The sequence below is a fragment of the Schistocerca piceifrons genome, chromosome 1 (genome assembly GCF_021461385.2).
Source record: "Schistocerca piceifrons isolate TAMUIC-IGC-003096 chromosome 1, iqSchPice1.1, whole genome shotgun sequence".
Lineage (NCBI taxonomy): Eukaryota > Metazoa > Arthropoda > Insecta > Orthoptera > Acrididae > Schistocerca > Schistocerca piceifrons.
In genome coordinates this window covers 1,200,230,662-1,200,243,781 of record NC_060138.1, presented here as the reverse complement: position 1 = coordinate 1,200,243,781, position 13,120 = coordinate 1,200,230,662, and the positions used below count along the sequence as shown (strand labels likewise).

General features: G+C 38.7%; 1 protein-coding gene across 3 annotated transcripts in view; it reads left to right on the top strand.

Annotated features, from left to right (window-relative positions):
* Positions 1 to 13,120, top strand: part of LOC124781594 (integrator complex subunit 1) — a 269,211-nt gene that overhangs the window by 14,604 nt on the left and 241,487 nt on the right. For all 3 annotated transcript variants that reach the window (XM_047253875.1, XM_047253873.1, XM_047253874.1), the window contains exon 3: positions 5,997 to 6,265. In XM_047253875.1, coding sequence (XP_047109831.1) covers positions 5,997 to 6,265 — 269 coding nt within the window. The remainder of the gene's footprint in view (positions 1 to 5,996; positions 6,266 to 13,120) is intronic.

Sequence of the window (13,120 nt, the reverse complement as noted above, 5' to 3'; positions counted from 1 at the left end):
TAGATTAAAACTGTGTTCTAGACCTAGACTTGAACTCTGGACTGTGCCTTTTATGGATAAGTGCTCTACCAATTGAGCTATCCAAGCATGACTCACAATCAGTCCTCAGTCTTATTTTCCCCAATACCTCAGCTCCTGTCTTCCAAACCTCACATGAGCTCTCATATGAAACTTGTAGGACTAGCACTCATGGGGTGAAACTAATTGCTTACATTTAAAATGGTTCTATAAGGAATATAAAAAAATCTTACGTAATGTGGAAAGAAAATGGCTATTGAGAGACATTGTCAACTTGGACTGCAAGGCAAAAAGTATGTGAATGATCGTAAATTGAGAAACAGGACAGGCAGTGTATAAAAATAATAGCCCAAAGGAAATCAGGTGGAGCAGTTCTTTACAAACAACCTAGAAACTTCATAAATATATGCGGAAATCTAAGAAGGGGTAGTAGGTTTGTGTCAACTCTAGTAACAAGTGTGTTACCAGAGAAAAGATGTTCCCTAAGAAATTTTATATATATCTGTATACAACGAGTGAGGAAGAAGTAACGAGAGTCATAAATAGGTTGGTAAAAACATAGTCCAGGAGATGTCTTGTCAATTGTACAAAAAAGTGATTCTACAAAGCTGAAAACTACAGACCTATTAGTATTATACAAGTAGTAACAAAACTCTTTGAACATATTTTGTATAACAGATTAATAAACTTCTTTACACCACAGAATATTCTATCCAGAAGCCACCATGAATTCCCAAAAATTAAATCTGTTATTTCAGCAACACAAGAACTTGTTGAATATGTACTACAAAACACTTGATGAGGAAGAAACAATAACTGGGGTATTCTGTGACGTAGCAAAAGCTTTTGATTTAGTCCGTTGCAAGACTTTTCTGCAACAGCTAGAATTCTATGGAGTGAGAGGGATTGAATTCAATAAGATACAATCATACTTAAACTTAGAGTAGGTATGTCTATGTATTCAGTGTAGCTACCACAAATAAAATTGTTTTGTTCTGTTTCATTGTTATTTCACAATTGAGAGCCCAATTAAAGCACTGATCAGTTGCGTTCTCCTACACCCAAGGAGGTAGCAGTATTATAAAATAAACAGCAAACTAGATGAGAAAATATTATGATTTGTGCAAAAAAAAAAAAAAAAAAAAAAAAAAAAAAAAAAAAAAAAAAAAACTATTCATATTAAGAGCTAGGAGCGCACTCTCAGAACGAGGCAATTGTCTTAAGAGACAAGTAGTAATCGAATAAACGGTTGGCTGAGATCCGATGCAGCTGCGCTGTGTAATGCTTGGCGTGGATAACTCCTGTTGGTGGCAACAGAGTGATATAATGAAAGTTTATTTTATTATTGTTTAAATGATCAGTGCTTTTAGTTTATTTTATTGTTGTATAATTAAACTAGGATTAATCTTTGATTTTTCTTTTAGACATTTACCTTAGTAACATAGACAGCTATTATTTAAGTGTGTACAAAGTATGCCACGTCCCTGCTTCTGTTGTAAAAAATGGTGCGCCCACTCAAGGGTTATTGAAAAGGGATCAAAAAATAGAACTACTAGATGAAGAGAATAATAAATGTTATTCGGTTGTGAGGAAGATCTTAAACAGCATGCCACAGGAAAATGTCCCTGGGCCACTAGTTTTCTTAGTACATATTAATGATCTTGATGAAATCCAAAAGGAAATCATTCTACTTGTCAGTGACACCAATATTTCAATTAAGGGGATCGGTCAAGTAGCAGTTACACAGTGGGCTTTGAAAGTATTTTATTTGTACTAGATAAATGGTTTAGAAATAATAAACTGACACTAAATTGGCAGTGTCAATGATGGTGCTAAAATCAGTGAAAATGAGCTTGAGCTATTACCTTGTGTGGAATTTCTGTGTTTCCATCTTGGTGATCAGCAAACATTGATAGAGCACACTAATAGCACAAGTAATAAACTTAATTGAGGCTGATATAAATTACTCAAGTTAGACAAAAATGTTAATATTGGAGTTCTTAAAATATTTTACTTTCCACACTTTGAATCCATAATGTTATATGGAATAGAAATGGGGAGTCTCAGTAAATATGAAGAAGGCACGTATCTGTAAAAGTGCTCATCACATGATGACCTGTGAGAAATGCTGAGCAAGTTGCAGACTTAATTCCTAGCTGCTTGCTTTCCAAACAATATCAGCCAAATAAAGAATATTAATGTCTTAAGCACACAGTCGGAGAAATGTTGGAGAAAAATCCTTTTTATTCCTTATATGAGTTTTCTGTATTGGAAGGTAAATTCAAAAGTATGACAGATGCAAAAGCAAGAAATGAGGACCATTATCACTTTTTTGTCATCTCGTTGTTGCTGTAGGCTTGTAACGTGGGAAGCAAGGAGAGGATTTTTTGTTTGTTTTAGTAAATAAAACTGCCTTTTCCTGCTGCTAGTTACTTTATTTATTCCATATGCATTTTGCCTTCTTCTGTTCTAAGGCATCATCAGTGGGATCTACAACGATACAGTTTTGTTAGTTATAGATTATTAAACAATTCACTTCACGGTTTTTTGTAAAAAAAGTAATTACTTACGATTTGCTGATCTGCGTTTCCTCATGTCTGGTCTGGAGGTCGCACTACTATTTTTATCACTGCCATATAATCACAAATAGTGTTCTCCCCTTCCACACACTGTTCACCATGTTTCTCACTCTTTTTGTGGTGGACTAATGTTCTTTTGTCACTCGATACAGCTATTTCGTCGTACACTGCTTTTCATGGCATAAATATTGCTACTCCATTACGTGTTTCATCTTCTTTGGTCTGTTTACCTATTTGTTGCCAACCTAACAAAGTATATGTTTGATACTAACTTCTATTCATGATGTTTATACTGTGTGTGTGTGTGTGTGTGTGTGTGTGTGTGTGTGTGTGAGAGAGAGAGAGAGAGAGAGAGAGAGAAAGAGAGAGAGAGAGAGAGAAGGGGGGGGGGGATAGAGCCGATGTATTTTTTTTTCGAGGTGGGGGGGGGGGGGGTTGTACTAGCTGTTAGCGAGTGGCTGAAAATTTTGGTGAAGCTCGTTTGACTTTTTGTTTCAATATTCTGTGGAGGGGTTCATGGATGAGTGAGTGTAAAGATGTTAGGTTCTGTTATTATTACACTGGACAGTATTATTATATTAATACTTTTTGTGAACATTATTCTATTATTTTATCCTTTAGTGTAAATAATGAATTGCTTGGTGTGTGTACTTGCTCAATTCAACAGGATTTTCCCTTCTGCTTTGGTTTTATGTTTGTGGTAAGTGGTCATTTTCTCTTTGGTGCTCTGCAAATGTGGAGTGGTTTGTCCCATATTTCCAGGCTGTCAAGTGTTCCTTGTACCTGACATCAAATGTTCTCCCTGTGTGCCCTATGTATGTGCCTTCACAAGTGCTACACTGTAGCTGATATGTACCTGCTTTCTGATATATGTCTCTGTTTTTTGTCAGTTTTGGGGCGTATTTTTGTATAGAATTGTCTGTTGTGTATGCTATGTTTATTCCCTGTCTTTTGAAAATGTTGGTGATTTTATGGGTGAGTTTGTGTTTTGTTTGGTGGCCTATATCCTCTAACCCAACTGCACGCATGTATTAACAGGGTTCTCTAGTCATAAGAATAAGAAAGCTGCTTAACTTTAGCTAGTTGTGATACAAGCTCTTCTGTAATAATCCACATTAGCCTCATTGCACGTGAAGTACACATCCTGCTGTAAACAATACTCTGGTCGCTATGTTCTGCCCGAGATAGAGACTCTGATTGCGATTGCGACTGCGACTGGGCTGGAACTGTGACTGCAAGTGACTCGACTTGGTGGCTCACTGGATGACTGACTGGACCCCTCCAATCCATGATGGCTATCTAAATACTGGCAGTCGAGAGGGCATTGGCGGGGTGTTTCTTGCGAGTCTGTGATTGGCCGCTCTCCTGATAGGCTCGCTTGCTCCGGTGCCTACTATCTATCTTCTCGCAGCCTCTTTGCCGATCGGACTGCTGGCGCCAGCTTATGCCAGCACAATCCCAATGTTTGTTTCAAAATTCATAGGTTTACTGACAAAATACTGTAATGAATTGAAATATTCTTCCTTCTAATTGTTACAAATAGCTTCATTCTTCCATTAATGTGTTTCCGCAAAATACTCAGAGCTCCTCTAGCATTTTAAAAACGGCCTGCCTGTCAATAGAATTGTAGACCTATACCCTCAATTTAGCAAGGATTAGTCTGATTTATTGTATTTTCAAATGCATCACATGCTCATAACGATTAGTTCCATCTGTATCACTAGAAAGGACTGATTTCAATGTAAATTGTCTTGTCTAGTTGTATTTATGTTCTAAATATACTGACAAAAGTTCTGATGATTTCTGCACAGTTTTTGATGTAAATGTAACAACCAACCAAATGTCCATCAAAATGAATAGCCACCCCAAAACTGTGGCCAAGAACAAAGTTGACCCTGCAGTGGAACAACTTACAGCTGAGCACAACATGCTAGAGTTCAGTAGCTACTTCACAATCTGCACCATCTGGATCCTTCCCTCCATGACCTGCTTTTCTGAATTAAGCAGATGGGAGTTATCCTTGCAACATACCCCTTGCTCCTGTAACCCTCCAGGTCTCGACCTCCATTAACCCACTGTCTATGCTCTTGTGGGTTAGCACTTTCTTCTGTTGACGTTTTCAGTCGTGCTGGTACATTGACAGATCCTTAAAACTGTCTTCTTATTCTGCGCGTAATTGACCCTTACTGTGTCCCATTTGGTGCTCGCCAATCAGGTGGCCAGCCTTTTGTTCCAAACAGTTGTAGAGAACTTGAGAAAGAATTTGATATGTGATTTGCAAAAAGATTATGCACCTGTAATTGTTATGGTCTGTGTTATTGACTTTCTTATGCACATTCCCAGTCATATGGAACTGTTCTATGTGGCTGTTAATCATGTGCTTATTTTCTTTAAGAATCATCCGCTCATAACTTCTACATGTCAGTAGTTATGTATTCTCATAAACATTATTTTTAAGTGCTCCGATGTGTGCTCTTTCGTGTATTGTCAGTTATTCTGAACTAGAATTTGGCATGCTACTTTCTTTTGGGGGGGGGGGAGCGTGCAATCTTTCTTTTGGTGGACCACAGTTGAATAGGTTTCGGAAATAGTCAGTCAGTACTGTGCTATTCTCTTTAGTGGCATTTTTTAATGTTCCATTTGCTCAACAGAAACATGCTGTCTGTGTAGGCCCTACTGGATTTTTATAAGCCCGATTGTCCGTCCTGGTAGCTGAGTGGTCAGAGCGTCGGAATGTCATACCTAATGGCCCGGGTTCGATTCTCAGGTGGGTCGGAGATTTTCTCCGCTCAGGGACTGGGTGTTGTGTTCACCTTATCATCATCATGTCATCCCCATCAATACGCAAGTCACCGAAGTGGCATCAACTCGAAAGACTTGCACCAGGTGAACCCGACAGGAGGCCCTAACCACACGTCATTTTTTATAAGCCCGATTTAACATAACTTAATTTTTTTCCTTTACAGATTAATTTTGGTGTCATTTTTTGCATCTTCAGGAAAGACTCCCATATTTCAGTACTTCTGTGTCCATTCCTTTGGTTCCCTGCTTTGATTTGATCATCTGTCATTTTATCACAAGTTGTGTTCCAGTCATGTGTGCAAAATTTTGTGATTTATCATTTCAGAGTAGTCATAATTAGCAAATTTTAAAATAGCTTGTATTGTATTCCACTCATGAAGCATTTTTGGTATTCTGTAGGTGTTAGTCCCTGATTTAAAGTTAATGTTTTGTGGTTAATTCCATGCTCTTCATCTGCAGTAAATCTGAGTCACTTTTAACCCAATGAAGAGGTTTTTGCTTATAGTATGTCTTACATTTGGAGTTGATTCATAGCATAGCATCAATGTTTTGTCTGTGGATGTTACCTCATAGATAACATCAACTTTTTTATTTCAGCAACTGATAGAAAACGTGATGCTGCTGGCAGTATACTTTCATCTTTGCCGCCATCGAAAAAGGCCAAAGTTGTGGGAGCTACATCACTGTTGCCAGCTCGTACTGGAGCAACTGCTGTCGCTTCTACAGCGGTTGGTGTCAGCGGTGCAAGTGGAACTGGACCCGGAGCTGGAGGGGAAGCATGGGAGAAACTGGCTATAGACTGTGATACAAGTGACTTACCTGCCACTGTCCTAGATGCAAATAACATTGGAGACACAGAGCGCTGTGTAAGTGTTTCCCATTTTAGCTAATCTACATAGAAGCGAGAGTTGGCAGTACACACACACACACACACACACACACACACACACACACACAGACTCCTGCACTGACTCAGGTTTTGAGAGATGATATGGCCAGTGGAAACACACTGTAATGTAGAGACTGCTGCCAGATAACGAATGATTACTTTCATGCAGATTGGGATGTGGAGGTCTAAAATGATAAAGAAATTATAGTATACAAGAGAAGCTATTGTTTTTCAGAAGTAAACAGGAACTGTAGGAATATGACTAACATAATGACAAACACTCAGGAAAATAACCAAGGTAAAAAGGAAGCAGAAGGAAAAACACTTGCAGGATGTAAATTCAACCAAGAAAACACACTCCCACCCAACCTCTCAAATTTGGATCAAAATTTACTTACCTATTCTCCCTATGGCAATAAGTAACCACACCAAATTTTAGCACTTAATTTTTATCTTTTGCCACTTCATGGCATTTCAGAGTTTTGAACTTTTGTCATTCTAAACATTGTAATGGTACATAATGCATTCTTGAACATTTTCAAAATAAATTATAGTTTTCAGAGTTCTGTACCTCAGTTGGTAAAAACTAACATTGCTGCATCACTTTGTTGTCTGTCTGCCCGGCTATGAAGAACACTTTCTCTCAAGAATGAGTTGACGTATCTAGTTGAAATTTATGCTACACACTATGGTCATAGCCCCTTGGTGGTGTAAAAAATGTAAGCTTCCAAATCAGTGCAGTCAAGTGATATAGCCATTTATGCACGTGTACAACTGCTAACTCCATACCTAAAGACTGGAAAGTAGCATAAATCGCAAAAGTACCCAAGAAAGAAAATAGGAGCAGTGCACAGAATTACCATACCACTGATCTCAATTTGCAGCTGGATTTTGTAACAGTGCTATCAGTGGGAGATATCAAACTGATTCCATATTTTTAGATTTTGAGATGCCTTTGACACTGTTCTTCACAAGCAAATTCTAGTCAGACTGTGTGCCTGTGAGTATCATCCAAATTGTTAAACTATATTTGTGATTTTCTGTCAGAAGGGTCACAGTTTATAGTACCTGATGGAAAGTCATTGAGTAAGACAGAAGTAAAATGTGGCATTTCCCAAGGAACTGCTGTAGGCACTCTTCTGCTCCTGATGTACATAAATGTTTTAGGGGAGAATCTGGACAGCCCTCTTAGATTGTATGCAGATAATGCTGTCATTTACCATTGTGTAAAGTCATCAAAAGATCAAAACCAATTGCAAAATGATTCAGACAGGTTGTCTAAATGGTGCAAAAGTGGCAATCGACTCTAAATGATTGAAAGTGTGAAGTCGTTCACGTTAGTATTAAAAGGACTCCACTAAATTTTGGTAACACAATAAAACACACAAATCAGATTCTAAAAATAACCCCAAAAAATTTTGGTCGTACGTAAAATCTATGAACGCTACAAGTAATTCAATACCTTCTCTTGCTGACAGTATGGGTAATGTAACTGATGATGATAAACAGAAGGCCGAAATTCTAAACCTAGCCTTCAAAAACTCGTTTATGATAGGTGACTGCAGCATCATTCCCCCTTTCAATTATCGAACAAACAAAAGGATGGCTAACATAGTGTTTAGTGTATTTGGGATTGTAAAACAGTTAAGATCCTTAGACGCCAGAAAGGCATCTGGCCCAGACGGTATCCCCGTAAGATTTTATGTTGACTATGCTACAAATATAGCACCATTCTTATCCGTCATCTATCAGAGATCATTGGAACAGCGTAAAGTTTCACAGGACTGGAAGAAGGCCCAGGTCATAGAAATCTATAAAAAGGGTAGAAAATCGGATGCACATAATTACCGGCCAATTTCACTGACATCAGTTTGTTATAAAATCATGGAACATATTTTGTTTTCAGACATAATGACCTTTCTAGACTCTGCAGAGCTCATCTGCAGAAACCAGCATGGTTTTAGGAAACAGCGGTCATGTGAGACACAGCTGGCCCTCTTTGTGCATGATGTACAACAGGCTCTAGATACCGGCTCCCAGGTTGATGCCATATTTCTCGACTTTCGAAAAGCGTTCGACTCGGTTCTGCACTGTCGCTTGCTACAAAAAGTGCGCACTTACTATCCATGACATATGTAGTTGGATAGAAAGTTTTCTAACAGACAGGGAGCAGTATGTCGCCCTGAATGGGGTAACTTCAACAGAAACAAGAGTAACTTCAGGTGTGCCCCAGGACAGCGTAATAGGTCCGCTGCTTTTTACAATTTACATAAATGATCTGGTTGATGGTATTGACAGTGGCCTTAGACTGTTTGCCGATGATGCTGTAGTCTACAGCAAAGTAGTATCACACGAAAGTTGTGAATAAATCAATGAGGATTTGCAGAAAATAAATGCGTGGTGTTATGACTGGCAGTTATCTCTCAATATTAGTAAGTGTAACCTACTGCGCATAACAAGGCGAAAATCCCCATTAATGTATGAGTACAAAATAAATGATCAGTCTTTGGAAGCGGTAACATCAGTCAAGTATCTGGGTGTGACTATTCGAAATGATCTCAAATGGAATGATCAAATTACACAAGTAATGAGTAAGGCGAACTCTAGATTGCGGTTTATTGGTAGAATCCTGAAGCAATTCAGTCCTTCAACAAAGGAAATAGCTTACAATACGTTAGTTCATCCAGGCTTTGAGTATTGTTCGTCTGTATGGGACCCTTACCAGTTGGGTCTCATTCAAGAAATTGAGAAGGTCCAAGGAAGAGCGGCAAGATTCGTGACTGGTACATTTAGCCATCGCGAGAGCGTTACAAATCTCGTAGAATGTTTGAAGTGAGACACACTTGCAGATAGACAGCGCGCCAAACAGAAGGGGTCTGCTCACTAAATTCCGAAATCCAATCTTCACCGAGGATGTAGAGCATATATTATTACCACCAACTTTCAAATCGTGTAATGATCATCATTCAAAGATAAGGGAAATACGAGCTCATACTGAGGTGTTCAGGCAGTTGTTTTTTCCCTCGTGTGTGATCCGGGAGTGGAACGGGGGGGGGGGGGGGGGGATATGACTTTGGCGTGAATTGTGCCCTCCGCTACACACCGCTTGGTGGCTAGCGGAGTATATATGTAGATGTAGAAGGCTGTAAATTCAACTAAATACTTAGGAATTACAATTATGAATAACTTAAATTGAAATGATCACATAGATAATGTTATGGGGAAAGCAACCAAAGACTGTGATTTATTGGTAGAATACTTAGAAAAGACAACCGGTCTACTAAATGGACTGCCTACACTACACTTGTCCACCTTCTTCTGGAGTATTGCTGTGTGGTGTGGGATGCACACCAGATAAGATGGGTGGTGCACATCAAAAAAATTCAAGGGACAGCTCGTTTTGTTGTTGTCGCAAAATGGGGGAGAGAGAGTGCCATGGATGTGATACAGAAATGGGACTGACAGACAATAAAACAAAGGCATTTCTCATTGTGGCAAGAACTTATCATGAATTTTTGATCATCAACCTTCTCCTCCGAATGTGGAAATATTTTGTGCCCATCTACATAGGGAGAAATGATAATCATAATAAAATATGAGAAATCTGAGTGCACGTGGAAAGATTTAGCTATTCCTTTTTACCACACTTCGTTCAAGAGTGCACGGTAAAGAAATAACCTGAAGGTCGTTTGAATAATCCTCTGCCAGACACTTAATTTTGAATAGCAGAGTAATCGTGTAGATGTAAGTATTTTGATACTTGCAAACTCACTTACCGAAACCTATAGGGTCATCGCTTGACCTAGACTCATAAAATTTGGCAAGAAGCAAGATTTCACAGTACAAGTAAAGCAAAAAGTCTGAAAATTGTTAAATAATAATTATATCACATAACAATATCTTGTTGACAATATTATGAAAAAGTGGTTGCTAACAGAGATAGTGAATCACATATAGGCACAACAAAAAGAAAGCTTTTCAAAAAAGTAAGCACACACACTCGACCACTGTATATTGCTGCTGAGACCTGAGCAGTCAGAGACTGTGATTTTTTGTGTGTGTGTGTGTGTGTGTGTGTGTGTGTGTGTGTGTGTGTGTGTTTATTTTATGTTGTCTATTTCCGACGTAGGCCTCTTGTCCAAAAGCTTATTTTCTGACAGTCTTTTTGTTGTGCCTATCTGCGACTTGGTCTATCTGCTGTATGGTGAGTAACAACTATTCTTTTTATAATATTGTCATATTCCATTGTGGACATTCCCTTGTTCGAAAAATATCTTTTTGCCATTAGAACTTGTACTGCATTCATTACGCATCAGTTACATAATGGAAGAATATTACTGCATGCAAATGCAAAATGTAAAATGGAGTCATGTTGTAGTACGTAAATAAAAAAATTTTTTTATTAAATCTTCTCTTTCTACATATATAAACTGAAGTCCCCTGCTTGCTTCTTTTTGTATGTCTGGGCTAGTCTCGGAAACTACTGCGGAGATTTTGGTTTGGTCATGGAATTCCCAGGATCGATATCGGGCCATTGTTGATAAGAGGCAGAAATAGAGATTCTACATTCCCAGGACAGATGAACTATCTACATACAGGGTGTATCAAAAAGAATCAGCTGATTTTAAAAAAAAAGTCATAACTATTTTATTATTTGAGATATGTGCGTGAACAACATACTGTTGGAAAAAGCAAACTCTAGAGTTTTATGTGGTTCCCACTAGGCAACAGCTGTGTGCACCCACTTAAGTTGTAGTAAAAATGGTGTCGGGACAACAGAAAGTATTTTGTGTTCTACATTTTGCACAGTGTGGGTCGTAATAACTGTTGACCAAGACCTTCGTACTAGGTATGTTGTGGATACTCATACAGCACAGAACATTAGGCAGTGGCATGAACAATTCTGAGAAACATGTTGCGTGTGTAAAGGCAAATCACTGGGCCATCTCAGAGTGTCTGACATAGACATCGAACGCATCTGCCATAGTTTCACAAGAAGTCCACAGAAATCCGTTTGCTGTGCAGCTAGATAGCTCAACATGCCCCCGATGTCCATCTGGCGTGTGTTGCGTCGTTTACTCATGAAACCACACACAATTCAGCTACTGCAAGTGCTTTGCGAAAGCGGCAAGAAACAGCGTGTGGAGTTCTGTAATTTCATTCTTGGCAAGATGGAGGCTGACAGTTTTCTTCCACGCTTAGTGTTTAGTGACAAGGCAACATTCCATTTCAATGGAAAGGTGAACCATAACAATGTGAGAATATGGGGTACAGAACGTCCACAACATGAGAGGGACTCACCACAATTTAATATGTTTTTAGCAGTTTCACGGGAAAAGGTGTATGGTCAGTTTTTCTTTGCTGAGAAGTGCACGAAGGATACATAAATTGTATGGCATCAGGAAACACGTATCTCAATATGCTTGAGAATTTTCCTTTCGCACAGTTGACTGATTTGAACGACTTCATTTACCAACAGGAAGGGGCACCACCACACTTGCATCTGGAAGTGTGGGAATTTTGAAATCAAAGGATTATTGAATAATGAATTGGGCGCACTGGACCAAATGATTTAGCCTTACATTACTGGCCTCCAAGGTCACCAGACCCGACTTTCTGTGATTATTTCTTGTGGGGGGTTTATAAAATACTATGTTTCTGTACCTCCATTACCAACAATAACAATGAATGAATTGAGACATTGCATAACAGCAGCTGTGGAAGCTGTAAATCAAGATATGCAGGAAGAATTTGAATCCACATTGCCATATGCCATGCATCTCAAGGGGGGGGGGGGGCTGTATTGAACTCCTACGAAAAGGTATGAAAAAAAAAAAACCTTTCTGAGTTTCCCGTTCATAAAAAAACAAAATTCATTGTATATGTTTATTAGTTTCAGAAAAACAGATGTCCAAAATCTGATGATTCATTTTGACACACCCTGTATAAACAAGCACACAGTTTTAATCTGCCAGGAAGTTTCATATCAATGCACACTCTGCTGTAGAGCGAAAGCCTCATTCTGGAGACATCCCTCAGGCTGTGGCTAAGCCATGTCTCCGCAATATCCTTTCTTCCAGGGGTGCTAGTTCTGCAAGGTTCGCAGGTGAGCTTCTGTGAAGTTTGGAAGGTAGGAGACAAGATACTGGCAGAAGTAAAGTTGTGAGGACAGAACTTGACTCATGCTTGGGTCGCTCAGTTGGTAGAGCACTTGCCCGCGAAAGGCAAAGGTCTCGAGTTCGAGTCTAGGTCTGGCACACACTGTTAATCTGCCAGGAAGTTTCATATCAGCGCACACTCTGCTGCAGAGTGAAAACCTCATTCTGTATAATCAAGTTTATATGGAAATACAGATGCTTAAGTAATCTTTCCCATTCTCCTCCTCCTCCTACTCCCCCTCCTCCTCCCCCTTTTTTTTAAACCAACTGGGATCATGTCACAATTTCAGTTTCTCATCGTTCTTTGTTTCTTATTTTTACAGTATCGCTCCATCATCTCTCCAAGTATTTCCCAATTTCATATGTCTTCTGCCTTGAAAGTCTACTAAATGTAGTACTCTTTCTTGAAAAGCTTTCTATTTATTATTTTTGATTCTTTGATGTTGTTTCTCCCAGTTTTTTCCTTATTTCTTTACTCCACACAATTGTCAGTTTCTTTTTCCAGAAAGAAAAGAATATTTATTTTGTTAGGCTGTTTTCATTCGTTGGAAGTTGTGTACAAAAAAAAAAAAAAAAAAAAAAAACCTTGAGCTTCACTTTGACATTACTTTTGACAATTTTCTTCTCATTTTCCAACAGCTGTAGTTTTTTTGTGTCCATAATTTTTGTAATAA